Genomic DNA, 17,610 nt, shown 5'->3' on the forward strand with positions numbered 1-17,610 from the left:
GGCAAAGAGGCAAAAGTAATTGGAAGAAGTGTTGAAGTAAAAGAGCTGAACAGAAAATACAAAAGGCCACTGCAGAAGACAAAGGAAATCATTATCATGAAAGGTCAAAAGATATAAAAACATCAAAATGGAAGAACACACTCAGTATTTTTCAAGTTAAAAGAAGTAAATAAAAAATTAAACCTTGCATTGCAAAATATTAAACTATGTAGCAAGCATCTTAAGAAGATAATATTGACCTATGCACATATATTTATATGGCAATACATTAAGGAAGTGGATGGACTTTGGGCCTCTGTTCAAGTTCTCTGTCAATGCAAGAATGCTTTGTTCTAATAACCTGGCATTCTGTGATGCTCACTCTCCTGGCATAATCGCTGAAGACAAAATGGGTGCCTAAGTAAATGTGGCAAAGAAAGCTCATGGTGCCCGGCTATCAAAAGATATAGTGTCTGGGGTCTTAAAGGCGTTAAGGTAAACAAGTGGCCATCTAGCTCAGAAGCAACAAAGCTCACATGGAAGAAGCACACCAGCCGGTGTAATCACAGGTGTCAAAGGGATCAGGTTTCAGGCATCATCAGAACAAAAAATCTTACCATAGTGAATGAGGGAAGGAGTGTGGAGTGAAGACCCAAGGTCTATTTTTAGGCCATTGGACATCCCCTTGCAGAAGGATCTCGGGGAGAAGATGAGCCAGTCAGGGTGTGATGTAGCAATGATGAAAAATACAACTTTCCTCTAGTCCCTAAATACTTCCTCCTCCCCCACTATCATTTTCCCAATTCTACCTTACAAACCTGGCTAGAATAGAGGATGTACAATGGTATAGATAGGCACTGGAAACACAGGGAGTATGATACGTTCAGGACCAGTTTTGTGAGTGGCCATACTGGGAGGGTAGAAGGAGGGTGGGTTGGAAAGGGGGAACCGATTACAAGGATCTACATGTGACCTTCCCCCTGGGGGATAGACAACAGAAGAGTGGGTGAGGGGAGACATTAGACAGGGTAAGATATGACAAAATAATAATTTATAAATTATCAAGGGTTCATGAGGCAGGGGGGAGCGGGGAGGGAGGGGCAAAAATGAGGACCTGATGCCAAGGGCTTAAGTAGAGAGCCAAGGTTTTGAGATTGATGAGGGTAATGAATGTAAAAATGTGCTTTACACAATTGATGTATGTATGGATTGTGATAAGAGTTGTATGAGCCCCTAATAAAATGATTAAAAAAACAAAACTAAGGTCAATTCCCAGGAAGATTCCATCTAGAGGGCTTGAGATATTTAATGAGCATCAAAATATACCGGGCCTAAATTTCAAATGACAAAAGAATCCACATATTTAAGTCATTTTCTGATTCACCTGTCTTCAATTTCTCAGCATGTTATTCATAGCAGAAAATCTATTACTTGTTCCCACCAATTTCTATGCAACAGACACTTCAAAGGTTCATCTCTGTGACTTCTAACCTAATTTATTTCCTATCAAAAAATTTCCCTTTGGTCCCTAATATATTTCTTTATGACACAGTTTACTTCAACTCAAGCAAGACTATGCTTGATAAATGTCATGGAGCAGGAAATGACATGAATACTCATATTTTAAGGATTAAACATTTTACTTATATTGAAATTAAAATTATTCATTTAATTTTAATTTTATTGGAATTGTTTATGTTGACAACATTTAGAAATTTACTCAGTAGGAGCACCCACAGTGTGTGCAGCTTAAAATTAATATACAAGCACTCTATTATTCCATCTGAAACATCAGATTGACAGAACAATGTACAGTAATAACCCCAATCTCATCAGAAAATGTTCTAGGACTTGAATAAAGTGCCATATAAATGTGCTGGATTTCTCTGTGTGGTGTAAGTGCTTTGCACTCCTCTCCCTGTATATTTATGCATTCTCCAAAATATCAATACTGAATATGCATTAGGGGTAGAATTGAAAAAAAACAACAAAAACTCTTCAAAAGTTAATTATACTAATTCTATTATTTTCATAATCAACTTAATTCTCTATGTAAGCAATATTTGAGTTAAATATATGAACTTGCCAGTGTTACTCCTTCATCATTTTTCTCATTAACATTTCCTCCAGATGATAAGAAGTGTCTGATATCTGTCAGCATACTCATTGGTCTCTGAAGCTTCATCTGGCGCAGTGAGGATAGATCCACTCCTGGGGAGACAAAGAGCCTTTCAAGCAAAATTGTAGACATGTTTTGAGCTGCTGAGGATCAAAAGTGCTGCCTCTTTCTTTTTCCACATATATCTTTGTGCGGTCTCCCCTCAACTACTACTGTTCACTCTCCTCCAAAGCATCTAGCACTCACGTTGCATGTTGTTTCATTCCCAAGGAGATGACAGTCTTACTAGGCAGGGAACCGTTACTCTCACTATGTCCCAGAGACTGTAGTCTGGGGCCTTTTACCAGAACAGCTCGCAAGACGTAATTCATTTATTGTGAACATCACCACACACTTCCCAAGGCATCTTGAAGCAAGTTCTAATGTTATATTATCTGCTCGCTATAAATTTCTGACCAAAATAATGTGCGTATAAATTAGAATGAAATCCCCAAAGCCCACTGCCCAGGAGTTGATTCCTACTCATAGCTAACTTACACAGGTTATCTGAGCTTGCCAACCTTTAAGCTCATCTTTATCCTGGGGGCATCTGAACATGGCTTTGAATTTCTGATTTATGGTTCATAGCCTAGTATCGAACCCACAGCACCACCAGGAAACTTTAGCCAAGATTTTTGCTTTGTGTACACTTACTGGAAAGAAATTCTAAAAAAAGTTTATGGTTTAGTTTGCTACCTGGTGTGGTATCAGTGCTTCTCAGTCGTTATGCCTCTGCTTTGGTTCATGTCAACTTTTGCGAGGGGGATGTTTAGAGAAGGCTGTAAAGGAACTTTGGGTGCCATTTTTATGACTTTTCTGTGCATCCTAATTTTTTCCCCAAACAAAATATAGTTTTAAAAAGATTTTATAGTTCAGTATTTCAACAATATTAATGTTAGCAGAGATCAGCTAAAACTGAAGGACTGACAAACCCATAGTTTGATGATGAAGGGAGTGTATAGAGGGGTCGATCTACTGGCTTCCTGCTTATCTCTCCACTCAACGCTGAGTGAAATGACTATGTGAGAGGATATGTAATCGCCAGGGTGGCTTGTCTCTCACTGACTGTGTATTTCCCTTTTGTAGTAATGGTTCTTGGATTAATTAAGTATTTATGAGTCATCTATTTTCCTCCCCAGGAAAATATTAATAATGATGACTGAGATAGGAATAAAGATACCAGTTCCTTCTAAAAGAGTGCTCTATGAAACACACTGCTGGGAACTTCCTAGCTCTCATCTGATTTAGTCCTTCCAGAAAGCATGGCAATGTATACCCAGTAGGGTGATCTTCATGTCTGTGATGGGTCTGTGTTTTCCTTCCCCTGATGTTCACCTTTGTATTCATGAAGCCAGGAACACTGGTGGCATACCCGCCTGCAACTCCGCAGGTGAAAGATAGGCTTTCTATTCCCCCAAAGTGTCAGAAACTCAAAGCAGCAGGTCTACTCTGTCCGCTAGAGTTGCTGAATCAGGATTGACTGGCTGGCCATGAATTTGACTCTTTAGTAAGATCTGTCAATCTCACAGCCACTGCTATTGTGTGCATGCCATCAATGCTCCTCCTGTCTTGCAGTGCACCATATCTCCCTTCCTCCATAGCTTAGTTTCTGACCTTGTATCAACAATAATGTGAAGAGGTTCAGGAGTCCCCCCACTAGTATTTGAATACTGTGCTTATTCCTTATTCTTTGTAATCATATGGGAAGTGAACTTACCCTCTGCCCCAGTTTCTTTATTTGAAAAATAGAGCTAATCATTCCGCTTGCATAGATTATTATGAAAATGTGTTAACATGCCTAAAGTATACAAAATAGTATATTACTTGGGGTAAGCATGTAATACAAGGGAGCTGTCATTATCTGTCAGTCAGCTTGCCTGAGGACTTATATCCCACTCTTGTAGGAGCAATTTTCTTGGCAAGAGAAGGCAGTGAGTAACCAAAATTATTACAGGAAAATTTAAGATTCAGATAATATAGTTTATATCAACTACCCTGCACAAAAGCTAACCCATTTTAGAAGAGGCATGGCATATGAGCACCTTGAAGCACACTCTAGAATCCTGAGTGACACATATGGGGGTTCTTCAGTTGGTATTGACACCACAGGTCTAGCCACAGCTCAGCCTCTGAATAACCATATGCCATTTCTGGATGAGTAACTTCCATCTGGGACACAAGGCCCCCTTGTGATGTAGTGGTTGTGCATTGGGCTGCTAACCACGAGGGTCATAGTTCAATACCACCCTACCCTGTCCTATAAAGTTGCTGAGTTAGTTAGTTTATTGTGACAACCTGGCCGGGGTTAAATGAAGGGGTTAATTAAAGGTGGGTTAATGGAAAGGCGGAGATATAAATGGCTTGGTAAACCTCGCCTTTTGAGTTCTCAGGTCTCTTGCTTTGTGATGGTTGCATCAGGGTGCAGATGCCTTAGCAGTTCCCTGCTTCAGCTTGCAAGACTGACATCCTACAAGACATCCCCAAGGGGAAGCCACATGGGCCTACCCTGATGCAGCTCTGGGTGCTGGAGCACCCGTGTGGAGACCCTTGCCAGCACTGAGATGCTTACACATTCACTGACTCGGCTTTCCTCCTGCAGTTGGCATCATTGTGTCTGATTTGTGAGATGGAGGAGGACTTTGTGGATTGGTGCCGGATGTATGGGTTAATGTTGGACTTGTGGGCGTGGGCAGCATTGGGCTGGGATGTTTTCTTGATGTGCAGTTAACCTTTACATAAAACTCACTTATACATGAGTTGCTGTGGATTTGTTTCTCTTCAATACCAGACTAACACAGTCGCTATGGCTCAATGGCAATGAGTTTGTTTTATGGGGTTTTGTTTTTATTTTGTTTTTGTTTGCCTAGTAGAACATAAATACTCAGCTAGGATCAGGATGAAAGAGAAGAAACTTTGAAATTCAATAAAGTTATTACCCACTGTAAATTCAGCTATAGTTCAACGTGTCAAGGGAAATGAAACTATTTCTGGTCCTTGTCATGAGGATACTAGAGAAGACTAACATGATTGTATCTGATTATTTTTAAAATTTGCTTTGTATTAAGGGCCATACTACATGAAATGTCATCTTTAGATATTTGCTGTGTGTTCAGGAAACACACATTTTTAGTAACTTTATACATTATACAATAGAAGTTCCCTCTTTGCTTGATCAAAAAACTTTGCTATGCTGCTCCTGTATAAACTTATCAGGATGTCCATTGTCCATCTTTAGCACCGCATATAGACCTGGACACAGTTGTTTGCACAGACCAAGAATGTGCTGCCTGATTTAAAATCAGAAGAGTTGTGTGTTATGGTTGGATCCTTTCACCATGCTTATTCAGTATGTATGAATAGCAAATAATTCAAGAGGCCAGATACACAAAGGAGAATGCGTCATCAGAATCGGAAGAAGGCTAATTAACAACAGGTGATACACACGGCCTTGCTTGCTGAAAAGGAAAAGGATTTGAATCACTTAATGATGGAGATCAAATCTTTCAGCATGGAGTACACCTGTGATAATTAGATATTATGTCAACTAGACACTCCTGATTAGGGGCGGAGTTCAGCTGTCATTTAGATCACAGCCTGATGATGCCTCCTTGTGGGTAGGTACTTTTTCTAAGGGAAGAACTGGGAACTATCTATCTGTCTGCCCCTCAGCTTTCTGCTTGCTACGACTCTGTGTCTGCTGCCAGGGACAGTCCCATAGGGGCTTCCCAGCCCTGGTAGCTGGGAACTTGGCACCTTGTCATGTTTCCTCTGACCTTGACTCCAAGCAACTCTGCACCCAGGGGTCCGTGATCTGCCTGCATCTAGCTTTCCCTCTCTGCGCCATAGGCCTACGTCCAGAGAGCCTGTAGAGCGCCCAGATAGCACCGAGCTTAAGGACTTGAGTTTGATTGGCTGGGATGCCTCTTTGATGCAGAATTATTTCTTGATAGAAAGTTCTTTATTGTGCATGGATGGATATCACTAACTTTGTTTCCCTAGACAACCCAGCCTAACATAATACTGCCACAAAAAAGGAAACAAAAATCTTTACTATAAGACCAATACTATATCCATCATGATGAGATTATGAGAAAATCCTGTAGGTGCTAAGGATTTAGACATACAGTGTCTAAAGAAAAATCGGCCACAAGATCAGGTGACAAATAACATTATGTAAATATAAGCAGAAGACCCCTCTTCAAAGTGTTAAAAAAAAAAAGTCAATTTGAGGTCTAAGCTGTACCTGACCCAAGTCATGATATTTTCAATCACCCTATATGCAAGTGAAATCTGGACATTAAGACAGACTGGGGAAGAAGTTATGCACTTGAAATATCTTATTGATAAGGAATGTTGAATATGCCAAATACATATCCGCCTTGGAAGAAGTAAAGCCAGAATGCTTCCTTGAAGTAAAATGGCAGGACTTTGTCTCAGGTGGTGCGGACACGTAGTCAAGAGTGACTAGTCCCCGAAGAAGGACATGATGCGCGGTAAGGCAGAGGATCAATGAAAAAGAGGAAAAATTGCAATGAGACAGATGGACACCTTGGCTGCAAGCAGAGCATTGATTGGGAGGATGGAATGGGATAGGGCAATAGCTTCCTTCTGCTATATATAAAGTAAGTATGAGTTGAGACATGCATAAAGTCTCAACAATGCTCCAACACGTAAAAAAATAAATGTAGTTTTATTTTCAGACTGTCTTCTGAAAAATGAAATGCCTTGCTTAGATGTAATATTTTGACCAGAATCTGGCACTTTCATTTAGAAACATAATGATTTATCTGGAATCTCTAAGAATCACATGAAATCCTATAGCTATTATCTGATCACATTGGACACTATCAATAAATAGTTCTGCGAAAATGAAATGGCATTAACAACTCAAGCTCATGGGATTCTCATGTGTAACCAAAAGGGGACCCTTTTCCCCTACAGTTATGTTAATTTCAGATCAACCCAACTTGTCGTTATCTCCATTTTCCATTCTACATAGAGGGAACTGTATGCCTCTGTTATGGATGACTGATAATCATGTCCAACACTGTAGTCTCTAAATACATCTCACACTGGCAGAATGTCACCCTGTCTGTTGTTTTTATGCGCACCCCCCCCCCCACCTCCTTGCCTTTGCATAACTATTCCTGACTGCTCTCACAGGTAAGCTTGGACTGCTAAGCACTAAGTCAGAGGTTTCGACATGCTTGGTTCCACTCCATAGGAGACAGGTGAGACTCTCCTCTGGTCAAGATTTAAAATCTCAGAAACTCTGTGTAGAGTTGCTGTGAGTGGAAATTGACAATGATTGAAGGTTGCCTTTATGCAAATTACTCATTCTGCTTAAGTCTCCCTGAACCACAGGGTTTCCTGAAGGAATTTCTATTGCTCAGCTCTGAAGTCTCACTGGTGAAAATCTTTGCAGCTCCTATAGGGAAACTCCTCTTTCTCATCAGTGCTTTCATAGTATAATACATGTTGTTTTGTTGATTATCATACATTATTGAGTCATCGTTTAGTTACTCATAGAACATCATGTTTGCCCTCAAGCAGGAAATCAAACTAACCAGGCATTTGCAATGCACAGTAATGTGTCCCGTGATCAAATTGAACATGGATTTTCTCGGTTCAGGAGTAGTTGCTAACCAAACAGTTACCTCCAAGGTCAGTGCTCCGAAAACGCGAGACTTGAAGGAAGCACAAGAGTGTCAAAGACAACATGAGCAACGGTGGTTTTCTCAACATAGAAAAATCAGAACGCTCAAGTCAAAAGGATATTAGGAACCTTCATCCAATTTCTTCTCCCGGCTCAGAAAACAGGCAAATTGGTATGCACTGCTCCTCTAGCTGTGGGTGACTCTGAAGAGGCTGGTGCCAAGGCAGCCTTTTGAGTGGCAGGTATTAAGCAGGAGCAAGCTCTGTGGAATGGTTGGCCTCACAGCAGTATGAATAATGGGGTGAGGTGAACCAGGAAGGAATTGGAAGACTGAGCCTAGAAGGGGACTAAGGGGGTCAATTGAGGACACTGCTACAGTAATCCAAATAGAAGACAGAGACCAGGAATTTAATTAAGACACCAGTCATATCACCACCGTTGGTGAGAAAGATGTGCACATAGAGCCATGTCAAGGAAGTTTAACCTGTAATGATCGAGGACATATCTAGGAAGCTAGATCAAGAAAGTTAAAGTAATGGTCAGTGACAATTAGAAGTGAGAGATTGAGGTCAAGGAAACAGTGATTTCTAGATTCTTGGGTTCCTGAATGTGATGGCAGAATATATGCCATATAGTTGGAGCATGAAAGAAGAAGAAGAAATTCCATATTGAAGATATTCTTGTCTGACCCAAGTCAATGTAGCTAATAAAACTGTGCACACAAGACTGAGGTCCTAACAGATGCCTACACTACACATATATCCTTGAGAATTCGTCAATGGGAACTGCCTTCAAGCAGAGCCTGAGGTCATCCAAGACTGGCTTGTAGAGTAATCCAAGAAGAAAATCAGGCACAACGCCTGGGCAATTTCCAAAATCTAGAGTGCTAGACATATTGGAACATCCCAAAGAGAGTGAGTTGACATCCCAAAGGAGGAGAGGGAAGCTATCTAAAGAGGGAAGCTATCAGGGGAGAGGCTTTTCAATGGAAAATGTGCTCAAAGTCATCAAGGGTCACAGAGAGATGAGGAAACACATTAGAACAGAAGTGTGGTCAAGGGACAGAGGCCTAAGGCATGTAATCAGAGCCACTTGGGTGGGAAGGGGAAGGTTGAAGAAGTCAGGAGAGTTGTGTGGAAGAAGCACAGTACTGGGAAGTTGTGTTCTGTGGTGGTTGGTCTGGTCCAAGTGAGAGCTCCTAGTAGGGCACCTAGCAACACTGTCTCTCAAAGAAGGAGGCATCCTGTGAGCACCTGGCAACCACAGTGGTTCTCCGAAAGAGAGGAAAGCTGTGGGTGGTTCTATATGAGCTGGTTGTTTGCTTTTGTTTTTCATTTGTTTTCAGGAAATTGGGGATTTCTTTGTTTCCTGCTCAGTGTTGCTCCTGGGCCATGTTGGGTTCTCTTGCTAGTTCATTTTCGAATCAATGGCTTTCCTGGCCTGCCAGCTGGTTTACCTGGCATTCGAGATCTATTATTCATCACATGCTCAATCAGTCCTTCACGCTTGTCTCATTTTACAGCCGGAGCAGCTCAGGCATTGAGCCGTGGTTAATTGCTGTGCTCAAGTTTACACTGTAAGTCGGGGGTGACAGCACAATTAGAATTTGTGACCAACGCTTTTCCATGTAATCAACTTGTTCGCGACCTTGTCTGCCTCCTGCCACCTGCATCCTGATGTGACAGAACAATGAGGGATCTGCATTGAAACTGTACGATGCCTAGTGAAGATTCAAGAACTGCAAGAATCAAGGTAGTGCTGATACACTGAGTGTAAAATAATAATAATTATCTAGTCCTGGAATATTAGAAAAATCAAATGCCATCAGTGCAGAGTGTCAACACAGATAACCTTTAAAAAATACAACAAGATGGCCATTGAATAAATCGAGTTAGACACTATTTACTGAGAACTCAGAGAGACGACACAGATAAGGGGAGTGGAAAGGACATAAACAGAGCCAGACAGGGAACACGATGAGGGAAGAGGCAGATGGAAGGGGAAGCGAAGGCCAGTTCAGCAGTGACAAACAGAAAACAGAATTAAAAATTTAAGAGGTTTTAAATCTAATTTGTTCCAGCAAACATGCAAACATGTATTTTACAAATTGATTGTGACAGCCATCGTTGACAGATTTTTCTCTTAACTCTCCAATCAGCCATATCTTATTTTCGCCCCCTCAATCTTGTTTTTAATTGCCCTCACAGAAGAATGCATCTTGTTTTTGCTATTTGTATGGATACACTGATGTGCCTATAGGACTTTCCTTATGAAATCAAATTATTCCCTGAGTAGAGATGGTTTAGAATAATGTTAATTCCTTTGTAAAATCAATCACTATCCAGTCATATTTGCCTCATGTTGACCCCATGTGTTTCAGAGGAGAACTCTGTTGGAGAGGGTTTTAATGACTTTGGGGTGAGGTGTGGGAGGGACTAGACAAAAGACTCTTCTTTCAAGGGCCCTCTGGGTGGACTCAAACTGCCATCCTTTGGGTTAGCAGTTAAACACTTAGCAATTTGCACCACCACCAACCACCACTAGGATTAAAACTCACTCAATGGTAGTCGTCAATGCTGACTCACACCATAGAGGGCAGGGTAGAGCTGCCTCTGTGAGTTTCTAACATGGATTCTTTGCTGGAGTGAAAAACCTCATCTTTTTCCAGAGAAGCAACTGATATTTTCAAACTCCTTACCGTGGGGTGAGCAGACCAAGGTTTTCAAAATTCTGAACCATAAGAACATCGGAAAAGGAAGTCTTTTTGAACTGGTACAGCTGTATATAACCTGGCCATGTTCTTCATGAAAATTCACAATTTGGTAATTCATGTAAAGGTTTACACCGGTCCAAATAATAAACAGCTGCATAACTCAGACCCTTAAAGGTAATGCGATCCCTCTCCAGCGACTCTCAGTTAATAAGACTTGAAAGAAGGAAACGATCTCTTTTACAAGGGGAGATAGTAGAGAATGAGGGAGATGCTGAGTGCTCAGTCCTGCTTCTGTCCCTGAAGCCCTGACTAAATGACCTTCAGTAGCACAACTAATCCACAGCGTTGTCGTTCGTTACCTTAAGAGAATGATACTACCTTGTGTTCACAATTAATGAGCTTGTATTTTTTCTTAAGAATATGGCTGCTTAGTGCTAATTATTATTATTCTAAGCCAGTCTCAGAATAAAGCTTGAAAAAAAAATCTGGAGGAGGCAAGGAGCATGAGGGAACAATGAGGCAGCTGTAAGGGCGTTTCTTAGAGGAGCGAAGGTTAGAGTCAGCCACACTGTGGTTCTGAAAAATGTCAACTTTTTCTCTGATGAAGAGTCACACTTGAAGGGATTGGGACTTCTGGGTTATTTGTACCTAAACAGTAGAACCGAAAAGCGAAAAGGGAAGGGGAAAAGGGAGAGGCATGCCTCTTTAGTTTCATACCATATTTGGTTCAGGAATGCAAACACCTCCCATTTTCCCAAATGCTGAACTTACTCATGAAATTATACACTGGGCTCCGTATAATTAAACCTTCTTTTGTCAGTGAGCATCTTTGGGGACTCAGTACCATCTTCACCGACCAGCCCCGCGATCATAGGGCTTTTTTCTGACATTTGTGTTTCTAAGGAGTCGGGCTCAGGAATGCTGCACAAACTGACCTTGACTTGAAACCTTGACTTTTAAAATCTCTGGCCATCGAGTCTCTTCTGACATAAGGTGACCCAGGACAGTAGAGGAGAACTGCCCCATAGATTTCCCAAGGCCATGATCTTTTCCGAAGCAGAGTGTCAAATCTTTCCCTCTCAAAACTACTAATGGGTTTTGACCACTGGCCTTTTAGTTAGCAGCTGCATGCACAAACCCTACCCGACCAGGTCTCCTAGCTGTATTTTACTCGTGTAACATTCTGACTAGACCCATCAGCTCCTAAGAGAATACACTTCAAATGACCTTGCTCTCATTAACTCAAAATTCAATTGCCCCGGTTCACTTCCCTTCCCCTCCCAGTGGAGGATAGATTATAATTACAAACCCAGTCCCACTAATTATGGACTCTAAATGCTTGTTAAAATGTTCCTTCTTTGTTGTCCTCTAGATTTCTGCAGGCTAGCAGAACTGCATTTCGTAAACCAACAATGAATTGCAGAAAGGGCAACGAACATTTGAATAGAAAAATACTTTCGTGTCCATAACCCTTGGAAACAACATCAACCTGAAGTGATGTCAGAATGCATATAAAACTCAAGGCACACATCCAATTTGTCTTTTAATCTATTTTATTAATGATTTTTTAAGCTTCTGCCTACCATTTTCATCCAAATAGGTCAGCAGGATACAGCTTGATTCTGTGCCTTCTACAGCATAATCTAACGGTATATTCCCATTAACATCTTGAAGAAGGACATTGGCTCCAGCCTAGACAGAAATGAAAAGAAAAATAATTACATACTGTAAAATGAAAGAAAGCATGAAACAGTGTCACTTCATTCCTTTGTCTGGAAACTGAGTCTGAAAGCTTATATTAGATATTCAATGCCCAAGAGTCAAGTAGGAAGTGAGAATTGATGTTTAAGATAAATACATTAGATAACTTGTGAGAATAATGAAAGATGAACTGTGCTTCAGTAATACTTGCAAGGTGTGTATTGCAACTATTTCTCCCAACTCTTCTTGCTAAACCCAACTTAATGCCAAGGCACAACTCCTCTGCTGGCTGCCCTTAGAGCCCAAGCCCCTTCTAAGATACAAGCGGTGTCCTGTACCTTCCAAAGGTGGAAAGATGAGCGTGTCTAACCAACCTGAACTTTCACCGATTGCATGCTGTTCCTCTAATAAAATCTTCACGTTCCTCATTCTCCACAAAGCTCATCTTTGAGCCCTTACCATCCTGCTGCATGTTAATAAAGACTTCAAAATTGTTTCTTTTCAAAAATTATTTTCTAACAAAAACGTCAACCACAGAAGGTATTCGTAGAGTTGGCGTATCAAGTGTGGCGAGCCCACACCTTTGAAAGCCTTCAAAAAGCCCTTTCTGGGCTCAATGTCTCTGGGTACGCCTGTTGTCCATCTTGCCCGGACCCCGGGGAAGTCCAGTGAAAGCTGTGCGTTCAGCCCTACAGAGTTTGTCAAGTCATTGCCTCCAGTGAGCCTTATGGTTTAACGATCTGCATACCTTTTATTTTTAGATTTGCCTCCCATGATGAACACTTCTTCCATGGCCATGGTTTGACCATATACCTATTGTCTAAGACGTACCTCCCCATAGTGCAGAATGCTCTTCAACTCAGTTTACACAAATGAAATGTTCCCCTCTTGCCTTTACTGAAGAGCAGTCTGTGTGCCTACCTTGGCTTGAAATTGTCCTATTTATACATGTATATATTAAAGAGTTTGCATTTTATTTCTATTATACTATATATAAAAGTAGTTTTTCAATACATCAGCAAATTTACACAGATTTATAATGAATCTCTTTATATACTTTGCAAAAAATAAAACAAAAGGTAGATCAAAGCAATAAAAAATTCCATATCTTAATATTTGCCCTAAAAGGAGTTGTTTCATTTATGCAGCATGTTGAAAGTATCACACAAGGGTTTTCTATAATCACATAAATCTATTTTGTAATTTGATGAAAGCAGATCACATATATTCAGATTTCCACTCACCCAGGGAAACCATGTGACTATAAAATGCAAAAAACTTCTAATTATCTTCTTAATGCTTCTAATTTAGTTTTAGTTATCCAGAGTTTGAAAAAAAATCACTTTAGACACATTCTTAAATACACTCTGCTGATTATCCCCCACATCTCTACTTTTTTGGATTCTGATAACATGGATAAAAATCGTCATCTATACACATATATGAATTGTTAAAGAATCAATTAACAGGAGGCAGACTACAGGGGACCATTACTCATTTCAATATTAATTATAAAAGCTATTCAACTACCATAATAGGTAGGAGATAAATGAACCCTCCCTCCAATTATTAAATGTTTCAAATAGAATTCGATAAAAGAAACAAACAAATGCCCGGGCACAGGGTTAAATGAATATCATTAAGGATCACATGTTATCATTCACAAGAAGAATAAACAGTAATTGAATTTGGAAAGAATATCTTTATTCTTGAATAATTAATAAGGCTCTTTTAAAGAAAGCATGAAACTGAAAGGTGGTGTTTCAATATTGAAGCTGGGTTCTTTCGCTGCAGTTCCCATCACTCTTCTGTGCTGCTGAATCATCAGATGATTCCTCCGTTTGTCATACTGCGGTCCTGAAGAACATGGTGAATCTGCCCTTTTGGGTTTCAGGGGCTCTCGGCGCTCACAGGAGCAGACAGCCTCATCTTTCTCCCATGGAGCACATGGTGGTATCTTAATCATATACCACATTCTGAGAGAGTTGAATAGCCATCATCTATTGTTGGTATATCGAACAATAGATACATCATCTTTGATGCTACTCATACTGCTAAGTATTTTTTCCAATCTTTTTTCCCTTCAATGATTCAGCACGAGCTTCAGTGTTTTCTTCAGGTGCCTACTTTTATCCTTTCAATATGCCTCTTTTCTTCTTTTCCCTCTTTTTTTTAACTCCCTTGCCCTCGTGTAGCTTCTCTTTCACTCCTTTTCTGTTTCATTACAGAGGAGCAAATGTAGTGCAGTTGATTTTATTGCCCTTGATTTAGGACAAGACCCTTGACCATGTCAGTCTTCTTATGACTAATTTCTCTAACAGCCTATAAATGAAATCTTTCATAACCACTAAATAAGTTTTTAAAAATGTGAACAAAGATTTGCTTGCTATCTCTAGTGAGACAATATTTGTTCATGTGGATATTTCTTTTCTCAAAGTTTGAAGTTAAATCCATTGCTTTTTTCAATAATTAATAATATCAGGTTCATACTGGGCTTATTGTTGTTGTTGGCTTTGACTCGCCCCATGGTGCACTTAAACAAAAAGGAGCAATGGTTTTCCTCTCGCTTAATCAACTAGGTAATGCAGCCTTTCTCATGCATCGTATGGCAAGTGGACTAGAGGCACATTCCTCCCTCCCTGGAAGCAGAAGTGAGACCATGAACAGCAGAGATGGTGTTAGTTGTTGTGCTAATTATCCATTTACTATCAACTTCAAGTCTGTCTTTCTTTGTTCTACTCTGGCGATACCAGACGTCGGCTCAGTTGTTGGTGCGAATAAATGACATGAAATGGCCCTGGATCTTGTCCATGGCTTCTGGAGGGGGAAGATGGCAAGTGAATGAAAGACTTTGGCAAGTGCAACTTCTAATCAAGTTATCCTAAGAAGACACGGGACATCAGCCCCTGTGAGGCTCCAGGGAGGACAAGATCCATTTTCCCATGAGATGGTGGATACCTCGAGAATAAAGGACAGGGGACGGCGACCAGCAGAGGGACAGCAAATGCAAAAGGCGACACAGAGGCTTATTTATATCTTACATTCACATAGAAAAAGTCATTCTTCTCTTTTCATAATTTAATTTCATGACAAGAGTCCTAATTTTACTCCACATAATATTAATATGAACACCCATGATAACTTTCCTGACTTATTTTTTATTCATGGTATGAACCGTAGACGTGAATGTGTGGTCTTACTTGATAATGGATCCCATTGGAACTCTGGAACCGCTGAGTTGCCAGCCACGGCTTTTCTTCAAAATGTCCGAGGACTTAATGGCATGAGGAGGGTCCAGTTTCCGAATGCAGAGAGAAGCAGTGCCGGTGACCCACGGGGTCTTTCCTCAGTAGCATCTATCAGGCACTGAGTTAATTCTTGTTTGAACACACACATAACCACCCCTCACCCACCACATACACACACGCACATCTTCTGAATCACTTGGGAATACAAATTAATTTTCCTGAATTTTCAAAGTGGAAAACTAACAAATGAGTCAATTCAAAGAAAATATCACTCTAAGAACTGCTCGATCATAACATGAAGATTATAAAAACCTATCTGTTTTATAATATATCTTTTCACTTCCTAGGCATGAACGTGATATTTCAAAATATATTTCATTAATGATCTTCTAAACTGCAGCTTTCATATATCTGATTTAAGACTCCATGAACAATGTTTGGCCTATGAAAATAAAAGTCAGAGAAAAATGCTCCTGAACTGGCAAATATATAAATTATATTGTTTTCTTGGATACAAGGTGACTTCCTGCACAGAATTAGCAAGTTAACACTAAATAAGAACTTCAATGTGTGTGGTATTCGGTGCACACAGTTAATTGTATGAGTGGTTATTTTATTTCAGGATTTGGGAAGTAGAGGACTTAAGGCCTTTAGACTAGAGCTTCATAGAGGGTAAAGAACACTCAAACTTCAACTTATTTTAAGGTACAGTGAAAACACATTTAGCAATCACTATAAATTATCTAAATCCCAACTAATATTTTCAGTAAAGGAGTGCTGAACTTTATGAAAACATATGAATTAGGAAGTTAAGCCTTTGAGAAAACATTGAAAGTGAGATAGCAGAAAAATATATACTTAGTCATGATTGAATATAAGCAGTTTAGATGTGGTACCCATTTATTATGCCCTAAAGGAGTTTGTGTGTGTGTGTTTGAAATGTCTTCCTAATTTCTCGGTCCTACATCTAATCACCATACATAAAATTTCTTATAATGACATTAGTTATTATCTTTTGTATCAAGTAAAGAAATGAATCTCAAAATTAAAAAAAAAGAAAACAAGCTTCCTTTACTATGAACAGCACAATCCAATGGTAATTGTCTTTGTACAATGTAAACTGAAAGTCAAATCAGTTCTGCTTCAGGAGAATTAATCAATCACATCATGATTAGTTTTCATCAGGGATGTGTTTAATCAATGTTATTTATGCAAAGCAAAAAAATTCCTCAAATCCATTCTGCAACTGAGGACTGACAAATGTTTTAAACACACATGCACTTATATAGATGATATAGATATAGAAAGACTTTCTGACTTCAAAGCTCCATGAAAGGAAATATTGACATAGAGACTTTCAATTGGTCATTAACCAACAGGAGGAGCCCCTGGTTAACAGATGGCCTAGGTTCTCACAACCCAAAGCTAATATCATCGCAACACAATCTATAATCATTGCAATATGAAAAGAGATCTTTATGTTGGAATAATCGCCAACGTGGAAAGATTTTTTTTTTAATTTGCTTACTCGGGTTATCCATCATTAATCATTCCACTTACATAAATGCATCCCAATAAGAAGCCTTATAAATGTTTAACTTTTAGCCTCAAAAACAGGAAATGCAGGCAGTCACCATGCATAACTACATGTGACGTGTAGAAAAACACTGTTATTACAAGAAGTCAAGAAAAGTCTTCCACACTCAAAGAAACATGCTTGGGACATTACCAGGAGTAGAAAGGGAACAGGGAGTGGATCATTAACTAGATTGCAAAGTGTAAGGTAACATACATACACATACATACATACATACATACATACATACAGTGGTGTTAGGTGTTAAAAGTAAAATAAATTACACCATGCATTTTGGGAGACACGGTTCATGGGGGCCTCAGAGGTTATAAAACGAAATGCTCTGCCATCCAGGAAATTCGAATGCCCCGTAACTCTGTGGGGGCGCAGGAGAACTGCCCTTCTGCCTTTCTGAGGTTTAAATCTGTCGGCTAGCAGAAAGGCTCGGCTTTCTCCCCAGAACCTCAGATGGGTTCAAAGAGCCGACCTTGTAGTTGGTAAGCCAAGTTGCAGTCCCTACACTACAAGGGCACAGGTCTCCTATGCCACAGCCTCAGGTGCAACCTAAATAAATACAAG

The 17,610-nt window shown here is 40.0% G+C and overlaps 1 protein-coding gene across 1 annotated transcript in view; it reads right to left on the bottom strand.

Annotated features, from left to right (window-relative positions):
• Positions 1-17,610, bottom strand: part of MYO16 (myosin XVI) — a 599,120-nt gene that overhangs the window by 469,227 nt on the left and 112,283 nt on the right. Inside the window, exons 4-5 of the mRNA XM_075562598.1 lie at positions 12,090-12,198; positions 2,066-2,190 (exon numbers count right to left, since the gene is read on the bottom strand). Coding sequence (XP_075418713.1) covers positions 2,066-2,190; positions 12,090-12,198 — 234 coding nt within the window. The remainder of the gene's footprint in view (positions 1-2,065; positions 2,191-12,089; positions 12,199-17,610) is intronic.

Source organism: Tenrec ecaudatus, chromosome 11 (assembly GCF_050624435.1).
Source record: "Tenrec ecaudatus isolate mTenEca1 chromosome 11, mTenEca1.hap1, whole genome shotgun sequence".
Taxonomy (NCBI): Eukaryota; Metazoa; Chordata; class Mammalia; order Afrosoricida; family Tenrecidae; genus Tenrec; species Tenrec ecaudatus.